This window comes from Hemicordylus capensis, chromosome 4, assembly GCF_027244095.1.
Source record: "Hemicordylus capensis ecotype Gifberg chromosome 4, rHemCap1.1.pri, whole genome shotgun sequence".
Taxonomy (NCBI): Eukaryota; Metazoa; Chordata; class Lepidosauria; order Squamata; family Cordylidae; genus Hemicordylus; species Hemicordylus capensis.
This window is the reverse complement of record NC_069660.1, coordinates 8473515-8497233: the sequence shown is the minus strand read 5'-3', so window position 1 is coordinate 8497233 and position 23719 is coordinate 8473515. Positions and strand designations below refer to the sequence as shown.

Genomic DNA, 23719 nt, shown 5'->3' with positions numbered 1-23719 from the left:
ATCAAGGTGATCCAGTTGACATAGCATACCTGGACTTTCAAAAAGCTTTTGACAAAGTTCCTCATCGAAGACTTCTGACGACATTTAGTAGTCATGGGATAAGGGAACGAGTACATGTGTGGATTGCTAATTGGTTGAAAGACAGGAAACAGAGGGTAGGTATAAATGGATAGTTTTCACAGTGGAGGGAAGTAAGAAGTGGGGTCCCCCAGGGATCTCTACTTGGACCAGTGCTTTTTAATTTATTCATAAATGATCTAGAAGTAGGGGTAAGCAGTGATGTGGCCAATTTTGCAGATGATACCAAATTCTTCCGGGTAGTGAAATCCAAAACGGATTGTGAGTAGCTCCAAAAGGATCTCTCCAAACTGGGTGACTGGGTGACAAAGTGGCAAATGCGGTTCAATGTTGGCAAGTGTAAAGTGATGCACATTGGGATAAAAAACCCCAACTTCAAATATATACTGATGGGATCTGAGCTGTCGGTGACTGACCAGGAGAGGGATCTTGGGGTCGTGGTGGACAGCTCATTGAAAGTGTCGACTCAATGTGTGGCAGCTGTGAAGAAGGCCAATTCCATGCTAGGGATCATTATGAAGGGGATTGAAAATAAAACTGCTAATATTATAATGCCCTTATACAAAACTATGGTGAGGTGACACCTGGAGTACTTCATACAGTTCTGGTGTCCACATCTAAAAAAAGACATTGTAGAACTGGAAAAGGTGCAGAAGAGGGCAACCAAGATGATCAGGGGCCTAGAGCACCTTTTTTTATGAGGTCAGGCTACAACACCTGGGGTTATTTAGTTTAGAAAAAAGACAACTGTGCATAGAGGTCTATAAAATCATACATTTTACATTGAGACACAGCTGAGAAGCTGAGCAAGCCCTTCTAAACATCTAGTCTTTTCCACTTCAAACAAACCAAGAGGGGAGTTTTGCAGGGGCTGTTTCTCTCTAAGGGGTAGGTCTTAGTCTCTCTATCTCTGTGTGTGTTACTTGTTAGGGTTACTTGTTAGGGTTAACCCATAACAGGGCTAGGAGTTCTTAGGGTTACCTAAAGGCAGTGTTTACTAGTAGTGGGGGTGGAGTCAGCTAGGGCTGGGAGGGGCCCCACATTCCTTCCTTTGACTCACATCCTGTGTGACAGTTGGAAGCCTACTCTACATATGAGGTGAAGGCCTGAGAGCATAGTGAACAGAGCATAGTGGACAGGGATAGCAAACAGGACGTAGGAGTTTTGCAGGAGTTTAGCGAGAAGTGTGCGGGGGAGCCTGGAACAAGCCCCTGTGATCACAAGGAGCCTGGTGGAGAAGAGAATGTAAGTACATATCCCTCCCTCGTATCCCTCATATTCTTGGGAAAGGCTGTTTGGACAGTTAAATAGCTGACCATTACAACTGAGACCTATCCTAATAAACTATCTAATAAACGGACAATAAGCTCCCTAAATACTGTAAACAGCCAACAAAAACAGTATGAAGATAGAAGGTCAGCAGGGGAAGGGGCACTTCCCAGTGTATTGCACAGAGTGCCACATGTACGACTATTTGCCCCATAGGCAGAAGTCATGGGTGTCTGCTCGGTGCAAGGAGCTCCTGGCTCTCAGGGAAGAAGTTCGTTCCCTTGAGATCAAGGTGGTGGATCTGGAGAAGCTCAGAGAGACAGAGAGGCATGTGGATGAGACCTTCAGGGATGTGATAGAAGCATCCCACTCCAGGGCTGGTAGCTCCTCTGCTGTCAGGGAGAATGAAGGTCTTGGGCAAGGAGGACATTGGTCTGAGGAAGAGGGAAATGCTCCTTTAGAAGGGACCCCTTCCGTGGATGATAAGCCCATATCCTCTCACACAGGGGATACTCCTCCGGGGGGTGGGGGCCTCCTTGTAGTGGGTGATTCGATCATTAGGGGGATAGAGAGATGGGTTTGTGACCTGCGTGTTGACCGCACGGTGACTTGCCTGCCTGGTGTGAAGGTTGCGGACATTACGCAGCGTCTAGACAGGCTCCTAGGCAGTGCTGGGGAGGAGACAGCTGTCGTGGTGCACGTCGGCACCAATGATGTGGGGAAATGCAGTCGGGAGGTCCTGGAAGCCAAATTTAGGCTGATAGGTAGCATTTTGAAGTCCAGGACCCCCAAGGTAGCATTCTCAGAAATGCTACCGGTTCCACACGCAAGTACAGTGAGACAGGCAGAGCTGAGGGGTTTCAATGCGTGGATGAGACGTTGGTGCCGGGAGGAGGGGTTTAGACTTGTTAGGCACTGGGACACATTTTGGGGCAAGTAAGGCCTCTACAAAAGGGACGGGCTGCACTTGAACCAAGATGGAACCAGACTGCTGGCGCTTAAAATCAAAAAGGTTGCAGAGCAGCTTTTAAAATGACACCTGGGGAACAGCCGATGGGAGCTGGGCAGTATCCCGTTTGGCAAAAGCCATCCTTTAAAGTGTGAGGCTGCAAAGAATTCAAATAAAACAGAAGGGGACGGAGCAGAACCGCATAAAGAGCAGACGGGAGCCTGTGCCAGCAGGTCAAAGAGTCAAAGGAATAGCATACATCAGGGGAGAGATTCAGTTTATAAGTGCTTATATGCCAATGCCAGAAGCCTCCGAGCCAAGATGGGTGAGCTGGAGTGCTTGGTTGCTAACGCAGAAATAGACATAGTGGGCATAACAGAAACATGGTGGAACAGTGAGAACCAGTGGGACACAGTCATCCTTGGGTATAAACTCTATAGAAAGGACAGGGAGGGGCGCCTTGGAGGAGGGGTAGCACTGTATGTTAAAGAAGGGATAGAATCTAACAAGCTAGAAAACCTAAGTGGACTGGAGTCCTCCACAGAAACCCTGTGGGTGACTATACAAGGCCGGAAAGGGAACGTGCTACTGGGGACATGCTATCGCCCTCCGGATCAAAATGCTGACAATGACTGGGAGTTGCAGGAAGAAATCAGGGAGGCATCAAGGAGAGGCAGTGTTGTAATTATGGGTGATTTCAACTACCCACACATAGACTGGGTAAATTCACATTCAAGTCAGGACAAAGAGGTCAAATTTCTAGATACGCTAAATGACTGTGCCTTAGAACAGTTGGTCATGGAACCGACCAGAGAGAAAGCGACCTTGGATCTAATTCTGAGTGACACCCAGGACCTGGTGCGTGATGTCAGTGTCATCCACCCTTTAGGGAACAGTGACCCCAGTGCCATCAAATTAAGCATACATGCGGGGAGAGAATCACCAAGGATGTCAAACACAGACATTTTAAATTTCAAAAGAGGAAACTTCTCCAAAATGAGGAGTATGGTGAAAAGAAAGCTGAGGGGGGAAATCAGGAGAGTCACTTCGCTCCAGAGTGCATGGAGTTTACTCAAAACCACAATACTAGAAGCCCAGTTAGATTGTATACCCAAAAGGAGGAAAGGTACCACTAAGTCCAGGAGGATGCCAGCATGGCTAACGGGTACTGTCATGGAAGCCATAAAAGGGAAGAAGACTTCCTTCCAAAATTGGAAGGCCTGTCCAAATGAAGGGAACAGAAAGGAACACAAACTCTGGCAAAAGAAAAGAAAGGTGACAATAAGGGAGGCAAAAAGAGAGTTTGAGGAACATTTAGCCAAAAGTATCAAGGGGAATAACAAAAACTTATTTAAGTACATCAGAAGCAGGAAACCGGCCAGGGAGGCGGTTGGGCCATTAGACAATGCGGGAGTGAAAGGGATTATTAAGGAGGATATGGAGGTTGCAGAGAAACTGAATGAGTTCTTTGCGTCTGTCTTCACGGCAGAGGATACTGAGCATATACCTGTTCCTGAACCAGGCTTTTTAGGGATGGAGGCTAGAGAGCTGAGTCTGATAGAAGTGACAAGGGATGATGTTCTAAACTGTCTGGAAAAACTGAAAGCTAACAAATCACCAGGGCCGGATGGCATCCATCCAAGAGTCCTCAAAGAACTCAAATGTGAAATTGCCGACCTCCTTGCTAAAATATTTAACTTATCCCTGAAATCGGGCTCTGTACCAGAGGACTGGAGAGTAGCAAATGTAACACCGATTTTCAAAAAGGGATTCAGGGGCGATCCGGGAAATTACAGGCCGGTTAGCCTAACGTCCGTTCCAGGCAAATTGGTGGAAAGCATCCATAAGGATAAAATTGTAAAGCACCTAGAAGAACGGGCCCTGCTGGGAGTGAGCCAGCATGGCTTCCGCAAAGGTAAATCTTTCCTCACCAACCTTTTGGACTTCTTTGAGAGTGTCAACAAGTATGTGGATAAAGGTGATCCAGTTGACATAGTCTACCTGGACTTCCAAAAAGCTTTTGACAAAGTTCCTCATCAAAGACTCCTGAGGAAACTTAGCTGTCATGGAATAAAGGGACAAGTACATGTGTGGATTGCTAACTGGCTGTAAGACAGGAAACAGAGGGTAAGTATAAATGGAGAGTTTTCACAATGGAGGGAAGTAAGAAGTGTGGTCCCCCAGGGATCTATACTGGGACCGGTGCTTTTTAATTTATTCATCAATGATCTAGAAGCAGGGGTAAGCAGCGATGTGGCCAAATTTGCAGATGATACCAAACTCTTCCGGGTAGTGAAATCCAAAACGGATTGTGAGCAGCTCCAAAAGGATCTCTCCAAACTGGTGGAGTGGGCGACAAAATGGCAAATGCGGTTTAATGTTAGCAAGTGTAAAGTGATGCACATTGGGACAAAAAACCCCAGCTTCAAGTATATGCTGATGGGATCTGAGCTGTCGGTGACGGACCAGGAGAGGGATCTTGGGGTTGTGGAGGACAGCTCGTTGAAAGTGTCTATTCAATGTGCGGCAGCTGTGAAAAAGGCAAAGTTCCATGCTAGGAATCATTAGGAAGGGGATAGAAAATAAAACGGCTAACATTATAATGCCCTTATACACAACTATGGTGCGACCACACTTGGAGTACTGCGTACAATTCTGGTCACCACATCTTAAAAAGGACATCGTTGAACTGGAGAAGATACAGAAGAGGGCAACCAAGATGATCAGGGGCCTAGAGCACCTTTTTTATGAGGCAAGACTACAACACCTGGGGCTTTTTAGTTTAGAAAAAAGACGACTGCGCGGAGACATGATAGAGGTCTATAAATAGACCTCTATCATGTCTCATGATAGAGACATAATCGAGGTCTATAAAATCATGCATGGTGTGGAGAAAGTGGAGAGAGAGAGAGATTCTTTTCCCTCTCACACAACACTAGAACATAAAATTGATTGCCAGGAGGTCTAGGACCAACAAACGGAAGTACTTTTTCACACAACGCGTGGTCCACTTGTGGAACTCTCTGCCACAGGATGTGGTGACAGCTAACAACCTGGATGGCTTCAAGAGGGGTTTGGATGACTTCATGGAGGAGAGGTCTATCAATGGCTACTAGTCAGAGGGCTGTGGGCCACCTCCAGCCTCAAGGGTGTGTCTCTGAGTACCAGTTGCAGGGGAGTAATGGCAGGAGAGAGGGCACGCCCTCAACTCCTGCCTGTGGCACCTGGTGGGCCACTGTGTGAAACAGGATGCTGGACTAGATGGGCCTTGAGCCTGATCCAGCAGGGCTGTTCTTATGTTCTTATACATGGAGTGGAGAAAGTGGATAGAAAGAATTTCTTCTCCCTCTCACATAACACGAGAACCAGGGAACATTCCATGAAATTGGTTGCCAAGAAATTTAGGTCCAACAAATGGAGGTACTTTTTCACACAACGCATAATCAACTTGTGGAATTCTCTGCCATGAGATGTGGTGTTGGCTACTAGTTTGGATGGCTTTAAGTGGGGTTTGGATAACTTCATGGAGGAGAGGTCTATCAACGGCTACTAGTCAGAGGGCTATAGGCCACCTCCAGCCTCAAAGGCAGGATGCCTGTGAGTACCAGTTGCAGGGGAGTAACAGCAGGAGAGAAGGCACGCCCTCAACTCCTGCCTATGGCTTCTAGTGGCATCTGGTGGGCCACTGTGTGAAACAGGATGCTGGACTACATGAGCCTTGGGCCTGATCCAGCGGGGCTGTTCTTATGTTCTAATGTGTGAAGAATCTGGGCCCGGCCTCAGATCCTTTGGGGACATAGCAATGCCTCTGCTGTGCACATCAAACCCACTCTCAGAACACTTTGGTTCCCTCTGTCTACACACAATGCTCACACATGTATTTATTGGGTCATGTATTGTTGTTGGAATCTTTTGCAGCAATAGGATTTGTCATGAGGCATAGAGAGCATTCAGGACAGCTTTTATGCAATCTCTTTCAACCACTGGGTGGAACTATTGTCACACAGCAGCTCCCCTCGGGCTTCATACAAAGGTTTGTATGGCTGTAGTAATGACCGATCACACAGAAATATCAGGTCAGGGCCTCTGCAGACATTAGCCTTATGAGGCTTGAAAGACAACCAGGCATTTGAGTGTTGGGCTAGATTGACCCTGCTCTCATCCAGCAAGGCAGTCCGTATGTTCTTAGTAGAAGTGGGGCCAGAGTTAAGTGTTTGTTTATTTATTTGGTATATTTGTATATTGCCCCAAACCTGTGTCTCTAGGTGGCTTACAACAAATACAACATAATTAAAACGGCAGTTGTAACGTTAAAACAGTTTAAAACAAATTCACATTGAAATATAGTTAAAAGTGAACACACGTTCACTTTGGGTGAACAAATGTGTTTTAAGCATCTTAACAACTGCCAGAGACAGGCACTGGCCAAGCTCCAAGACAGGTCATGACTGAAGAATCCACTGGCAATATTATTATTATTATTTTATTATTATTATTACATTTCTATCACGCGCTTCCTCCAAGGAGCCCAGAGCGGTGTACTACATACTTGAGTTTCTCTTTCACAACAACCCTGTGAAGTAGGTTAGGCTGAGAGAGAAGTGACTGGCCCAGAGTCACCCAGCTAGTTTCATGGCTGAATGGGGATTTGAACTCAGGTCTCCTAGTTCAGCACTCTAACCACTACACTATGCGGGCTCATATATATCACTGCCAGCAGATACTGAGGATATTGAGCTCAATGGGCCTAGCTGGGCAGTGGAAGCAGGCAGTTTGCTAATGTTCATTCCCGAGAAAAAGGCATTGGCCCCAACTGGAGTGATCATCTGAGCACTGATCCTGAGTGTCAAGGGGGAGGTAGCTTAATAGGAACATAGGAAGTTGCCATCTACTGAGTCAGACCATTGGTCTATCTAGGTCAATATTGTCTACACAGACTGGCAGCGGTTTCTCCAAGGTTGCAGGCAGGAATCTCTCTCAGGCCTAGCTTGGAGATGCTGCCAGGGAGGGAACTTGGAACCTTCTTCTGCTCTTCCCAGAGTGACTCCATTCCCTGAGGGGGAATATTTTACAGTACTTACACTTCTAGTCTCCCATTCATATGCAACCAAGGCAGACCCTGCTTAGCTAAGGGCACAAGTCAGGCTTGCTACCACAAGTCCAGACCAGCTTTCCTCTCCAAGGAGAAGTCCACAAGCTTGCTGCCCCCTCCTAACTCCAGCCACATTTTAGCCTTCTAAAAAGAGTGGAAACATCACAAAAGGGGCCAAGCCTCATAAAAGGGGCCAAGCCTCACACCTCCATAATTGGAGCACTGGTTTAAACCTGAAGCTCTGGATGTGTCAGGTTCAAGAGACCCACCGGGGCCCCTTTCTGAAACAGAAGAGAAAGAGGGAGCCAGGAAGGGCAATGGAAGCACCTGGCCAAAGAGGCGGGGGTGGGTGGGGGCAGTCACGCATCAGCAAGGTGAGCGGATTTCCATGCCTGGAAAAAGGGACCTTTCTAATCTCTTGGGTCCTCTTGCTTTGCATGCAGGACTGTTTTAACCCTTCTGTGGCTGGTGCTATTAATGGCTCCGCAGACAGCTGCCCCGAGTGCCAGTGAGATGCTCGAGAGCAGCTGGGAGAGCTCGCTCTTGTCTGCCGTCTTGGCCTGAACGAGAGCATCTGTGTGTTTCCTGTGATGGCCGGTGAGAAGATAGTATGTCCCAGTCTGCTATTTCCGTGCGTGTTGGTGGTGGGGAAACCGGGCGCCCTCTTGTTCCTGCAATCCGCTAAAAGGAGGTGTGTGTTTTTTTTCTTTTTATAGGGACAGCTTTCCATGCTTTGCAACCTCAGCTGAATGGATGGCATCAGTGTGTCAGTGTGTGTGTGATTTAACCCTATGAGGCTCTTCTTAGTTGCGTGTGTAAACCGTCAGGAGGCAAGCAGCTCCCAAAGGTGGGAGTGCTTAGGGAGCCTGCTGCTTAGCCCAGGTTAAGGGCGTGAGGCGGGCACCCTTAACTCGGGCTCACAGGGTGTGTGTCTGTGCCGTGTGGCTCCCGGCCAGCGCCAGGGGGTCCCCACACCAAACTCGCATGGCGCATGATGGGGTTTCCAGGGGCCAGGATGACGTGTCCTCCTGGCCCCCAGACCTCCGCACTGCCTGGAGAAGCTGGCCTGGGCGTGCGATCAGAGTGCCCAGCAAGGACAGAGGAATCGCCTGCAGGGAAGGTAAGTTTTAGCAGCCTTCCCCATTGCACGCAGAGTAGCCCTCGCACGTAATCGTGAGAAAGGGCTCTGTGTATCTGAGGAACTGAAATGAACAGCTGTCTTCAGTCCCATTAGCAATGTCATGGAAGAATTTCTAGGAGGGTCCCACCACCAGACAACGGGCTGCCAGTACTGGTGCTTCTTCTCCCTGCAGGCCCACCTCGCCTCCAAGCCCATATGGGGGCCATGGCACAGCTGCCACACAGAGAAGCTTCCCTCCAGCACCTCTGTGTCTCCTAAAGCAGGGGTAGGCAACCTTGGCTCTCCAGCTGTTGCTGAACTACAAATCCCATCATGGGAGTTGTTGTTCAACAACAGCTGGAGAGCCAAGGTTACCTCTCCCCGCACTAAAGGGTTTGGTGGTGGTGGTGGTGACTGGGTGTGATTGGCTGGGCTGCTGTGATATCACAGAAAGGTAGGAGACACACCACTTTGCTCTGGCTGCACAGACAAATGGGTAGAGGTGGCACTAGGCCTTCCAGGGAAGAGTCTGAACTTACTGAGCCCACTGAAGAACCTCCAACTAGCTTTTTGGTTCTGACTTGGGGCCAGTCAGATCGGACAAAACATTTTCCATTTCCATGGAGAATCCACAAATGCAGAAGCCTCACAGAAAAACATGAGTCTGAAGCTGGCAATTAGTTCTCAATTCTGGTTCTTCTCAATTCCTTAGTTATTGAATCTGATATTGATTGATTGATTGATTGATTGCTGCATGCACTTAAATTCAGTGGACAAGAGGTGAGGCTGACCTGACATCTTCTTTAGCCCATTGCACCACTTGACTGATGGCTTGCAATCAAGCTTTGAGAAACATGGAAATAAAGTGGCATGTGTGAATGGGGCACACATTATGTTCAGCACATGTACAATCTGTGAGGAGAGCTGGTCTTGTGGTAGCAAGCCTGAATTGTCCCTTTTGCTAAGCAAGGTCCAGCCTGGTTTGCATTTGAATGGGAGAGTGCATGTCTGAGCATTGTGAGATATTCCCCTTAGTGGATGGGAAGAGTGCCTGTATGCTTGCATGCATGCAGAAGGTTCCAAGTTCTCTCCCTGGCAGCATCTCCAAGATAGAGCTGAGAGAGACTCCTGCCTGCAACCTTGGAGAAGCTGCTGCCAGTCTGTATAGGCAATACTGAGCTTGATGGACCAAGGGTCTGACTCGGTAGAAGGCAACTTCCTATGTTCCACACAATTATTCACACTATGTTTGGTGCAGTAATGCACTTCCTATCTGTATCCTGCATTTGAAGGGAATGCAGCTGTACCCAGGTTCACTTTTAACAAACGTGTGTTTGTACACACACTTGCACACACCTGTAATGTAATGTCTGAGCAGCCTTTAAGTAGACACACTTGTTCTGCAGTGAGCCCCTTTTGATTCAGTGGCGCTCACCTACAAGCATGCATAGAACGAAGGATTGGCTTCCAGTGCAATCCTATGCATGTATACTCAAAGTTAGTCCCACTGTAGTCAAGAGAGCTTGCACTCATGTGCCGGAGATCATGGCCTTCTGCTCCAGCAAGTCTTCACAAGGATAGCAATCCTACGTGCACTGGAAACTGTGAGTACAGTACGCCCCACTGCAACTTGCTTCTTGGTTGCCACAAGACTCCTGCCTGAAACCCTGAAGAGCTGCTGCTGCCAGTCTGTGTGGGCAGTACTGAACTAGATGGACCAAGGGTCTGACTCGGTATAGTGATGTAGTTGGAAATTCAGAACGGCAGGCGCTCTCCATGGCAGCCTCCATAGCCACACCCACCTTGACAACCACACTCACCCCAATGGCCACAACCCAGATAGATCAGACACAATAATTTATGGGGGTTCTGTTACAAGAAGTCAAGGATCATGTAGGCTCTAGGGAAAGTGCTAGAATGAATGACAGGGAATGCCCACTGAAATGCACTGGTTCCTTCCAAATGGCCATAGGGATGCATGGAATTTCTGAATGGCCATTGGCCAGTCAATGTAGACAAGACTGAGCCAGATGGATCAAGGGTCTGACTCTATATAAGGCAGCTTCCTCTGTCCCTATGACAGGAAAAATGGTAATAATCTGGTAGAATAGCAAGAGCAGCACATTATTCCTAATATAGCTAGCCAAGGGTGTTGTATCCCTGCTGAGACCCTGGAAGTGGGGGAAAAAGTACCGGGACTGCATCCCTGTGCGCGCCCTGCGGCACTATACGCCACTGCTCGGTTTAAAGCACCTTCCCATATTTCTTCCTATATCGCAGCAGCGATATAAGATGCTGAAAAGGCACCTTCTCATACTGCGCGGGAGGAGGCAAGGGTAAACCTATCCTGTATTCTACCAAAGACAACCACAGGGCTCTGTGGGCGCACCAACCTTTCCTTTCCTAAGTTCCTATGCAGAGGCGGATGGGCCTGAAAAGCGTTTCTTTTAATGCTCCTCCACACACAGAGACCTTTTCCTTTTTAGCTCAGCGCACTCTGCAGAGACGTTGATAAAATTGTGACATTTGCATTTATTCAAACAATGGTGGCGGCGGCGGCATCGCCTTTTCTCAGGAGGCAACTCTCCCCCGCCGGCACTTCTGCGCAACGACACCCACAACATCCTTTCGCTTTCCTTTCCTTGGAGCCACGCTCCGCCGCCGCCGTCCCTCTCCCTGCCGCCCTCCGGCAGAACTACGACTCCCGTCATGCTCCGGGCGGCGGAGCTTCCGAGGGTCTGTAGTCCGCTCGCGCTCCCCATCCCCATTGGCAGGAGGCCGGCCGGTCCCCTCCCTAGGCGAACTACAACTCCCACGAGGCGCCGGGGCGAGGCGCCTGCCAGGGCGGCGAACCCTCCCTCTGCTCGGCTGCTGCTCTCTCTGCCTGCTGCACAGCTGATCGCGGGAGGCGCAATGGCTGCAGCGGCTGCCGTGGTGGATGCGGGGCGCGGGGTGCACGAGAGCGCGGCGGGGGATGACAGGTACGTGGCCCCCCTGGGGTGGGCGTGGGGTGGGGAGTGGCGGCGCCAGGGCTCCCCCCCTCGGCAGGGGAAGCTGGAGGTCTGGACTCAGCTCTGTTGCTGGGTGCAAGGCGACCCGCTAGCGACGCCCGGCAGGGTGCTGCGCTTCCTTCGCGAAGGGGCTGCAGGAGGACCGCCCTGCCGGATCCCAAGGTCTGCGCCGTCGCGTCTTGCATTCTGTCTCCAGGAGCAACGGGCAGGTTGCTGAGGAGCTCGGGAGCAGAGCCCGGCCTTTCTCTGTTGTCTGGTCTCCTGGCAACGGGTAGATTACTCGGAGGTACACTGTTCTTGGACATGGAGGTTCCATCCAGCTGCCACGGCTGAGAGCTCTCAGTATAGACCTCTCTCTGGCTCCACGCATGCATTCTTGTGTGTGGGAAAGGTAACATTCGAGCCCGGAGCCATCATTGCCCCTTGTAGCTTAGGAAAACCCAGCCTGGACTGTTCTTGGTCTTTTTTACAGCAGGCTGGTCTGTAGGAATCCGCAGGCGAAGCTTTTCAAAGCGTAGACAGAAGCATTATCACGTGCTCTTCTTGAAGGCCGTGGAACAGAGGCTGGTTTAAAAAAAGAAAGAAAGAAGCCAGCCATGCAAAGTGACTTTTGTAAGTCGTGTGAAGTAACTTTTCCTCCTATCTGCTCTACCGCTGAGCAGTTTGATTGGGCAACCCTCAATTCTAATTTTATATGAGAGCAGCAGAAAAATTAAATGCCTGTGTCTCCTCTTGGCAGAGGGTTGAAATCCCTGGTCCATACAAGCTAAGGATCCCTTTATCTTCTCGTAGGAAATGCTGTGTTGCTCCGGATCTGACTGCAGCACACCCTACCTGACAGGCACAGAGCTGTTTCTTTTCCTGGAAAGTTCACTTAGGGATTACTCCAGGCTTCAGGGGGCCCTTAAGACACTGTTCTCCATAGACCCCCTTCTGCTTGGATGCATGACCTCCCCTGGATAACTCGTGGTGGGGCTTACCTGGGCAGATGGGACTTGGAGGAAACTGATTATCTAGACCCGTTTCAGACCTGCTTTCAGGTGGGCTATGGGGTGGAGACTGCCTTGGTCAGCCTGATGGATGATCTCCAATTGGGAATTGACAGAGGAAGTGTGACTCTGTTGGTCCTTTTGACCTCACGGTGGCTTTCGATACTATCGACCATAGTGTCCTTTTGGGACGTCTGAGAGTGTTGGGGGTGGGAGGCACTGTTTTACAGTGGTTCTGCTCCTACCTCTTGGACAGATTCCAGATGGTGTCCATTGGCGATTGTTGCTCTTCGAAATCTGAACTTAAGTATAGTGTCCCTCAAGGCTCCATACTTTCTCCAATGCCTTTTAACATCTACATGAAACTGCTGGGAGAGATCATCAGGGGATTTGGAGCTGGGTGTTACCAGTACGCTGATGACACCCAGATCTACTTCTCCATGTCAACTTCTTTAGGAGCTGGCATATCCTCCCTAAATGCCTGCCTGGAAGCAGTAATGGGCTGGAGGAGGGAGAATAAACTGAAGCTGAATCCAGATAAGACGGAGGTACTTATTGTGCAGGGTCAGAACTCCAGAGACAATCTTGATCTACCTGTTCTAGATGGGGTCACACTTCCCCAAAAGGAACAGGTTCGCAGCCTGGGAGTACTTCTGGATCCACACCTCTCCTTGATTTCTCAGGTTGAGGTGGTGGTCAGGAGTGCTTTCTATTAGCTCTGGCTGATAGACCAGCTGCACCTGTTTCTTCAGATGAATGACCTCAAAACAGTAGTACATCTGTTGGTAACCTCCAGACTTTTCTGTAACGCGCTCTACGTGGGGCTGCCTTTGTACATAATCCGGAAACTTCAGTTGGTTCAGAATGCGGTAGCCAGGTTGGTCTCTGGGTCATCTTGGAGAGACCACATTACTCCTTTGCTGATGGAGCTTCACTGGCTACCAATTGGTTTCCGGGCAAAATACAAAGTGCTAGTTGTAACTTATAAAGCCCTAAACGGCTTAGGCCCTGGGTTTTTAAGAGAGCATCTTCTTCACTGTGAGCCACATGGCCCACTGAGGTCATCTGAGGAGGTCTGTCTCCAGTTACCGCCAACTCGTCTGGTGTCTACACAGAGACGGGCCTTCTCGGTTACTGCCCCAAGATTGTGGAATGCTGAGATATGATCCTCCCCATCTCTGGCATTTAAAAAAAACAAAAAAACAACAACCTGAAAAAACATCTTTTCACCCAAGCTTTCCCAGCTTTTAAAAATTGTCTGTTTTAATTTTATTGTTGATTTTAAATTGTTGAATTGTGTTAACTTTTTATATGTGTGTTAATTGTTTTATGTTAACCGCCCAGAAACGAAAGTTTGGGTGATATACAAGTTTGATGGATGGATAGATAAAGAGAGGAGGAGCCCACCACAGAGTGGTTCTTTTGCCCGAGAGAGAGTAGCTCTTCCACAGCCACATGGGGCACGGTGGGATTGGCAGTGGGCCCTTCTCAAGACCCTCAGCAGCTGCCCAGTGATGCCAGCCTCGGATGCTGGCCTGGCAAGGTCTTTTAGCACTTATCCGCTTGCACTGATGGGACTGTGTAAATGGTAACGTAAACCCATTGGCTGAGCTGCTGCAGTGCCATGGGATGTTCACAAACATCCTAATTGCTGAATATAAAGGGACAGGCATGGAATGCTGAAAAGTGGGAGAGATCAGTGTGGCTAAGGAGAAAGTCTCCTGCCAGTTCAAGAAAGAGGAGGGTTTGTTGTGTGCTGGTGGTGGGAAGGACTGCAAATAGACCAGAAGCCTCCTCTGTTTCACATATTGCTTCCAAACAAGCAGGCAAACTGCGTCTGCGAGTTTCTTCCTGCAGTGTGTTTGCTTTTAATCCACTGAGGACAGGATGGGATGGGCTAGATACTTAAATATGCAAATTTTAATTCTCCACAGGATGATGACGATAAATATTTATATACCGCTCTTAAACCAAAGTTACCAAAGTGGTTTACATAGAAAAATAAATAATGCATAAATAAGAGGGTTTCCTGTCCCCAAAGGGCTCACAATCTAAAAAGAAATATAAGGTTGATACCAGCAACAGCCACTGGAGGGATGCTGTGATGGGGCTGAATAGGGCCAGTGTCTCTCCCCTTGCTAAGTATAAGAGAATCTCTATGCACAGCGGGGAAATGGCTTGACTAGCAAGCCAGAGGTTGCCGATTCGAAGCCCCGCTGGTATGTTTCCCAGACTATGGGAAAGACCTATATCGGGCAGCAGCAATAGTGGAAGATGCTGAAAGGCATCATATCAGACTGTGAGGGAGATGGCAATGGCAAACCCCTCCTGTATTCTACCAAAGAAAAACCACAAGGCTCTTTGGGTGCCAGGAGTTGACCCCGACTCGACAGCACACTTTACCTTTACTTTAAAAGGTGTCTCTTTGCTCAGTTAGCAGGGGTACTACTACTGACATCACACATTATTCCTTCTGTGACCCTAAGCTCTGTGTCTTAGCCTTTTCACACTGAAAAGTTCATGCATATTATTTAGTTTTAAATAATTTTAATACTGGGTTTTAAATGATTTTAATTGTTAATTGATTTAATGTTTTAAATTATTTTAATTATAAATTGTCCAGAGATGCAAGTTTGGGGCAGTATAGAAATATTTTAACTAAATGAATAAAGAATAAAATGCAGAATTTCTATCAGCTCCCATTCTGGCCTCATTTCTAAATGATGGGAATGTTCCTTGCTGAACTATCCTCGGCAATGACTTAACTCGAATGAGCTGTTGATATTCTACATCTGGGCATCGGCAGGAGGTTCCGACATCGCAGCTCTCGCTGAGGCTGGTTTCCTCTTTCATTTTCTTTTTGTATTGTGATTGCATGCCTGGAATTTAATCTACTGCGGGGATTAGCCTTCTGGGAAGCTGGACAGTTTTAACCTGTTGATGACTTACATATCTATTCTCTTACCCAGAGACCTATGAAGACTTCTGAAGGGAGAAATGCTGGTTTGTAATAGCAAACACGAATTGTCCCCTTTGCTAAGCAGGGTCTGCCCTGGTTTGCATTTGAATGGAGACTACATGTGTGAGCACTGGAAGATATTCCCCTTAGGAGATGGGGCTGCCCTGGGAAGGCCACCTGCCTGTTTGCATGCAGAAGGTTCCAAGCTCCCTCCCTGGCAGCATCTCCAAGATAGGGCTGATTGGATAGGGCCTGGGTTCTTTGAACCCATTCGCCCAATGGTGGTTCTGCCCCTGTTCCTAATCTCATCTGCTAATACTGCAATGGCATGTTGTGGCTGAAGCATAGCTCTGCGCCCCTGTGTTTTAAGAGGGTGGAATGGTTGATGTGATGTCATCTTATTGCAGGGGTTCTCACACTTGGGTTCCCAGGTGTTGTGGGGCTACAGTTCCCATCATCCTCAGCCACAACATCTGGGGACCAAGTGTGAGAATGCCTGAGACCGCCTGTTTTATCGCAAGCTTCTCTGCTCACTTTTCCACTTCCATGCCTGCTATTTGAGGGGCTAGAAAGCCTCTCAGCATGATGCTGTCATGTCATACGTTTTGTCTTGCCAACAGTAAGGTGTATACTAACCTGCCCTTCTGGTTCCAAGCTTCTGTGGTCTTGGAGGGCCAGAACTTGAGCGCAGACACCCAAGTCTCCGGGAAGGTCCTTCCAATTACTCTGGAAGTTGCTACATTTTGAACAGCTGCATAACCAATAGTAAAAGCATAGCAGCAGCAACAGGTTAAAACTCCAGTGCTTTCCACAAGGCTAATCTCCCAGGCTGAATTCCAGGAATTCCAAGCCAAAAAGTATTTGGAGTGGAGCTAATTATTTATTACATTTTCCCCTGCATTGAGAAGAAGGGGCCATGATGTGGAAGTTCCATGGCTGTAGCTCCAAACATATTTTTCTTGTTCACAAAACAATAATAGGAAGCCATTTGGATTGGGACCACAACACAGTAGGAGGGAGTTATAACCCCTTTCCTCCCGTGTCATGGCCTCAATCCAAATAGTTCCCCCACCTATAAAGCTGAGGGAGGGAAAAAGCTAACAGGAACAAAAACGTGTCTGTAATGTTTCTCTCTACTCTCTACATAAGAGCTTTAGGGCCGAGAGCATAGCAAACGGAGCATAGCGGACAGGAATAGCAAGCAGGACATAGGAGTTTTGCAGGAGTTTTGCAGGAAGTGTGCAGGGGAGCCTGGAACAAGCCCCAGTGATCACAAGGAGACTGGTGGAGAAGAAAACGTAAGTACAAATCCCTTCCTCATATTCTTGGGAAAGGCTGCTTGGACAGTAAATACCTGACCGTTAGTGCTGAGACCTATCCTTCTAATAAGCTATCTCTAAATACTGTAAACAGCCAACAAAAACAGTATGAAGATAGAAGGCCATCAGAGGAGGGGGCACTTCCCAGTGTATTGCACAGAGTGCCACATGTATGACTATTTGTCCCATGGGCAGAAGTCATGGGTGTCTGCTTGGTGCAATTTGCTCCTGGCTCTCAGGGAGCAAGTTCGTTCCCTTGAGACCAAGTTGGCAGATCTGGAGAAGCTCAGAGAGACAGACAGGCATGTGGACGAGACCTTCAGGGATGTGATAGAGGCATCCCACTCCAGGGCTGATAGCTCCTCTGCTGTCAGGGAGAATGAGGGTTTCGGGCAAGGAGGACATCGGTCTGAGGAAGAGGGAAATGCTCCTTTAGAAGGGACCCCTTCCGTGGATGATGAGCCCATATCCTCTTGCACAGGGGATATTCCTCTGGGGGGTGGGGGCTTCCTTGTAGTGGGTGATTCAATCATTAGAGGTGTAGAGAGATGGGTTTGTGACCCGTGTGTTGACCGCACGGTGACTTGCCTGCCTGGTGCGAAGGTTGCGGACATCACGCAGCGTCTAGATAGGCTATTAGGCAGTACTGAGGCAGAGACAGTTGTCGTGGTGCATGTTGGCACCAACGATGTGGGTAAATGTAGTCGGGAGGTCCTGGAATACAAATTTAGGCTGATAGGTTGCGTATTGAAGTCCAGGACCCCCAAGGTAGCATTCTCAGAAATGCTGCCTGTTCCACGCGCAGGTACAGTGAGACAGGCAGAGCTGAGGGGTTTCAATGCGTGGATGAGACGTTCATGCCGGGAGGAGGGGTTTAGACTTGTTAGGCACTGGGATACATTTTGGGGCAAGCAAGGCCTGTACAAAAGGGACGGGCTGCACTTGAACCAAGATGGAACCAGACTGCTGGCGCTTAAAATCAAAAAGGTTGTAGAGCAGCTTTTAAAATGACACCTGGGGAACAGCCGATGGGAGCTGGGCAGTATCCCGTTTGGCAAAAGCCATCCTTTAAAGTGCGAAGGTGCAAAGGATTCAGATAAAACAGAAGGGGACAGAGAAGAACCGCATAAAGAGCAGACAGGAGCCTGTGCCAGCAGGTCAAAGAATAGCATACATCAGGGGAGAGATTCGGTGTATAGGTGCCTGTATGCCAATGCCAGAAGCCTCAGAGCTAAGATGGGTGAGCTGGAGTGCTTGGTTGCTAACGCAGAAATAGACATAGTGGGCATAACAGAAACATGGTGGAACAGTGAGAACTAGTGGGACACTGTTATCCCTGGGTATAAACTCTATAGAAAGGACAGGGAGGGGCGCCTTGGAGGTGGGAGTAGCACTGTATGTTAAAGAAGGGATAGAATCTAGCAAGCCAGAAAACCTAGGAGGACCAGAGTCCTCCACAGAAACCCTGTGGGTGACAATATAAGACCTGAAAGGAAATGCACTACTGGGGACGTGATATCACCCTCCGGATCAAAATGCTGACAGTGACTGGGAGTTGCAGGAGGAAATCAGGGAGGCATCAAGGTGAGGTAGGGCAGTAAAAATGGGTGCCTTCAACTACCCACATATAGACTGGGTAAATTCACAGTCAGGTCATGACAAAGAAGTCAAATTTCTAGATACGCTGAATGACTGCGCCCTAGAACAGTTGGTCTTGGAACCCACCAGAGAGAAGGCAACCATGGATTTAATTCTGAGTGGCACCCAGGATCTGGTGTGGGATGTCAGTGTCATCGACCCTTTAGGGAACAGTGACCATAGTGCCATCAAATTCAACATACATGTGGGGAGAGAATCACCAAGGACGTCTAACACAGACATTTTGAATTTCAGAAGAGGAAACTTCTCCAAAATGAGGAGTATGGTGAAAAGGAAGCTAAAAGGGAAAATCAGGAGAGTCACTTTGCTCCAGAGTGCATGGAGTTTACTCAAAACCACAGTACTAGAAGCCCAGTTAGATTGTATACAAAAAAAGAGGAAAGGTATCACTAAGTCCAGGAAGATGCCAGCATGGCTAACGGGTACTATCAAGGAAGCCAAAATTGGAAGGCCTGTCCAAATGAAGAAAACAGAAAGGAACACAAACTCTGGCAAAAGAAATGCAAGGTGACAATAAGGGAGGCAAGAGGAGATTTTGAGGAACATTTAGCTAAAAGCATCAAGGGGAATAACAAAAACCTCTTTAAATACATCAGAAGGAGGAAACCTGCCAGGGAGGCTGTTGGACCATCAGACAATGAGGGAGTGAAAGGGATTATTAAGGAGGATATGGAGGTTGCAGAGAAGCTTGATGAGTTCTTTGCATCTGTCTTCACGGCAGCTGATACTGGGCATATACCTGTTCCTGAACCAGGCTTTTCAGGGATGGTGGCTAAAGAACTGAGCCAGATAGAAGTGACAAGAGATGATGTTCTAAACTGTCTGGAAAAATTGAAAACTAACAAATCACCAGGGCCGGATGGCATCCATCCAAGAGTCCTCAAAGAACTCAAATGTGAAATTGTTGACCTCCTTTCTAAAATATATAACTTATCCCTGCAATCAGGTTTTGTACCAGAGGACTGGAGAGTAGCAAATGTAACACCGATTTTCAAGAAGGGATCCAGGGGTGATCCGGGAAATTACAGGCTGGTTAGCTTAACATCCATTCCAGGCAAATTGATGGAAAGCATCCTCAATGATAAAATTGTAAAGCACATAGAAGAACAGGCCATGCTGGGAGTGAACGAGCATGGGTTCCGCAAAGGTAAATCTTGCCTGACCAAACTTTTGGAGTTCTTTGAGAGTGTCAACAGGTGTGTGGATCAAGGTGATCCAATTGACATAGTATACCTGGACTTCCAAAAAGCTTTTGACAAAGTTCATCATCAACGACTCCTGAGGAAATTTAGCAGTCATGGGATAAGGGGACAAGTGGATAAGTGGATTGCTAACTGGTTGAAAGACAGGAAACAGAGGGTAGGTATAAATGGAGAGTTTTTGCAATGGAGGGAAGTAAGAAGTGGGGTCCTCCAGGGATGTGTACTGGGACCAGTGCTTTTTAATTTATTCATAAATGACCTAGAAGCAGGGGTAAGCAGTGAGGTGGCCAAAAGTGCAGATGATACCAAACTCTTCCGGGTAGTGAAATCCATAACTGATTGTGAAGAGCTCCAAAAGAATCTCTCCAAACTGGGTGAGTGGGTGACGAAGTGGCAAATGCGGTTTAATGTTGGCAAATGTAAAGTGATGCATATTGGGACAAAGAACCCCAACTTCAAATATATGCTGATGGGATCTGAGCTGTCGGTGACTGACCAGGAAAGGGATCTTGGGGTCGTGGTGGACAGCTCGTTGAAAGTGTCGACCCAATGTGCGGCAGCTGTGAAGAAGGCCAATTCCATGCTAGGATCATTAGGAAGGGGATTGAAAATAAAACGGCTAACATTATAATGCCCTTATACAAAACTATGGTGCGACCACACCTGGAGTACTGCGTACAATTCTGGTTACCACATCTAAAAAAGGACATTGTAGAACTGGAAAAGGTGCAGAAGAAGGCAACCAAGGTGATCAAGGGCCTAGAGAACCTTCCTTATGAGGCTAGGCTACAACACCTGGGGCTATTTCATTTAGAAAAAAGACGACTGCAGGGAGACATGATAGAGGTCTATAAAATCATGCATGGTGTGGAGAAAGTGGATAGAGATAAATTCTTCTCCTTCTCCCATAACACTAGAACCAGGGGTCATTCCATGAAATTGATTGCCAGGAAATCTAGGACCAGCAAACGGAAGTACTTTTTCACACAATGCATAATCAACTTGTGGAATTCTCTGCCACGAGATGTGGTGACAGCCAACAACCCGGATGGCTTTAAGAGGGTTTTGGATAACTTCATGGAGGAGAGGTCTATTGACGGCTACTAGTCGGAGGGCTGTAGGCCACCTCCAGCCTCAAAGGCAGGATGCCTCTGAGTACCAGTTGCAGGGGAGTAACGGCAGGAGAGAGGGCATGCCCTCAACTCCTTCCTGTGGCTTCCAGCAGCCTCTGGTGGGCCACTTTGCGAAATGGGATGCTAGACTAGATGGGCCTTGGGCCTGATCCAGCAGGGCTGTTCTTATGTTCCTCTGTGGTGAATAGTAGATTCGACAAGGGGGCAGTTTATGTCATCTGCATGAGCATCGTCGCACCCTGTTGAAAATAAGATATTCGCTGTTCCAGTTATGGAACTCACACAACATTTGTAGTTTGGCCATTAGCCACGCAACAACCCTGTGAGGTAGGGAGGGTTGTGTATGTATTCCAGGGTTGCAGAAGAAGAGGAGGATGTGATACTGGGGATAGAATTCAGCTTCCTGAGCAGAGATGGATTTTCTGGAAAAAATTGAACTGCAAAAGTTTCTGGAAATTACCCCCTTATTTGCATAAAATGTGCATTAATTACTATACAAAATTTTCTGAAGCCTTAAATAGACTGTGATCTAATTTGGCCTATTTTAAAATATGTTGTTTGGCCTATTTATGCAGTAAAAAAACCAAAACACCTCTACCATATTTATTTATCCTCGCTATATCTTACAAGTAGTTTACAAGTAGTCAAGTGGACATTTTAGAAATGGTGGAGGGGGAGGAAAATCCCATACTTGATTTCTTCGTTGAAGATGTTCCACCCCACATCTGTGTTCCTGAGAACTGCAGCTTTCATTTTTTTTAAAAAAAGAGGTATGGTGTTTTGAAAAAGCCAAATTTGTATCCTATGGCATTGTGTGTACTGGACGCCCTCGTTTTTCATGGATCACAGTTTCATGTATCCGCGGATGGATCTTAGAGACACAGTTTCTTTTTCCACGACATAAAATATAGGCATTTCTTGCCTATCCACAGTTCCTGAGTGGTCGGAAATGGTTTCTGGTGTCATTTCTGGCCACCATTTTGAAGATCCAACTTTTTTTTGGTTAAAAAAAAGAAATCAAAACCAAAAAATAAGAGGGTTTGGGGTGCATTCCTGGTGTACAAGGTACTATGCTTTTCTACCCTTCTTTCTGCCACCCCCCCCTTTTTAAGTGTTTTTTTCAGAGCAAGGAATATAAACCCCCCAATTTGCGGTTTCTATATTCACGCTAATAAGCAGGAATGGAACCCCCGTGAATAATAAGAGCCACCTGTATGTGATTTCTCTGAAGTCCTTTGGGTTAAATGGCACCAGACCACCTGCGAGGTGATAAGGTGGCTGGTGTGCTACCAGCCACACTTCCTTCCAGCCCTGGGCCACTGTTGGGAGAACAGAGTGGCCCTCAGGAGTGCAGAAGTGGGCCATTTCCTGATATACAGCCACGGAGGCCTCGTTCCGATTGAGGTGTGTTTCAGCTGTACCGCTTGAGACTTGCAGGCAAAGCCTTATATGTCTGCTCCTTGGATACCAAAAACCTCTCCCAGAGCATATAGATCGGGGAGAAGAGTCCGAACCTTGCCTTCTGGGAACATAGGAAGCTGCCTTCTACTGAGTCAGACCATTGGTCCATCTAGCTCAGTATTGGTTACGGGCAGGAATCTCTCCCAGCTTTATCTCGGAGATGCTGCCAGGGAGGTGTCGGTGCCTTCTCAGTTTGGACCCCTAATGTATCTATTGCCCATCTGTAAAACAGGAATAATAGTTGCTTGTTTCCCAGGGTCAATGTATATAGAAATCGAATTAAATAAATAAATAAATTGAGCAGGTACAATGTGCACTGTAAATAAAATCACCAATATCACAGTACACTAAATTAAACACCCAGGGATGTTTTTAAGGGAAGCGTTATTGCTTGACAGTGTCCATGTACTGTCAAATGGTGTATTTTATTCTTGTTCTATATTTTTCTCATTATTGTTTTGCCCCTACCTTTTTTTTTTTTTGCTCTTTCTACTTTCCCAGCAGTTACCAACCACTATAGTCCCTTTCTTAAAAAAAAAAAAAAAAAATGGAAGAAAGATCCATTTCATAAGTTTCGTAAGTCTAATTTTTTTCATCTGTGTGTGGAATGAGTTTTGTTCTGGGCAGTAGTATTAAGGCAGTGTGTGCGCACATGCATTCAGAGTGGGTCCTCCCTGATTAAAACTAAGCAGAATCTAAAATTGACTGAGCACATCAAATAAATTGATTGACTCGCATCAAATAACATGTGAGCCCATGCACATGTGCACGGCTTAGAGGGAACAGTGTTTGGTAGTGCTCCTGGACCCCAAACTCTCTCTGGTTTCTCAGGCTGAAGTGGTGGCCAGAAGTGCTTTTTATCAGCTTTGCCTGATACTGTGGCCATTTCTAGAGGTAACTGACCTTAAAATAGTGGCGCATGTGCTGGTAATCCCTAGGCTTGACTACCGCAAAGCACTCTATATGGAGCTGCCTTTGTACGTAGCCAGAGCCAGACTGGGGGCACCGAGAGGGTGGTGGAATGTATGTGGGGAGGGTGCCAGTTTTTGAGCAGAATGGGTACTGAAGGGTGGGAGTATTCACTGCTGCCGAGTTCAGCAGGACACAGGGGCGCCCAGTGGGTGGGGCGCACCGGGAATATGCCCTGTTGCCCTCTGGGTCAGTCCAAGCCTGACTCTTTGGGGACCCTCTCTTGTCAGGTCTCTCTTTTCTTCCCCCGAGGCTTAAGAGTGATGGGAGGAGGGTTGTGACACCTGTATTCTTCCTCCAGCCAGGTAAGCTCCCTTGTTGAGCCTTTCCCTGGAGGACTTCTGCCTTTCCCCTTTGTGTCTGGTGGAGCTGTGTTCATCACTGGCCTGTCCTCCAGTGTTTCCTCTAACAGGGATTCCCAGTTGTTGTTGCCTACAACTCCCAGAATCCCCAGCTGCAATGGCTTTTGCTTGGGGATTCTGGGAGTTGTAGTCAACAACATCTGGGAA

The 23719-nt window shown here is 47.7% G+C and overlaps 1 protein-coding gene across 6 annotated transcripts in view; it reads left to right on the top strand.

Moving 5' to 3' along the window:
* The first annotated feature begins 1233 nt into the window (after positions 1-1233).
* UCKL1 (uridine-cytidine kinase 1 like 1) overlaps positions 1234-23719 on the top strand; it is a 77720-nt gene continuing 55234 nt past the window's right edge. For 2 of the 6 annotated variants that reach the window (XM_053246971.1, XM_053246970.1), the window contains exon 1: positions 11326-11489. In XM_053246971.1, the coding sequence (XP_053102946.1) occupies positions 11422-11489 (68 nt within the window). In that variant the 5' untranslated portion in view covers positions 11326-11421. Of the gene's footprint in view, positions 1324-11324; positions 11490-11790; positions 11806-11872; positions 11911-23719 lie in introns of those variants that run through there. The other 4 variants (XM_053246978.1, XM_053246969.1, XM_053246979.1 and 1 more) reach the window with 4 other exon arrangements.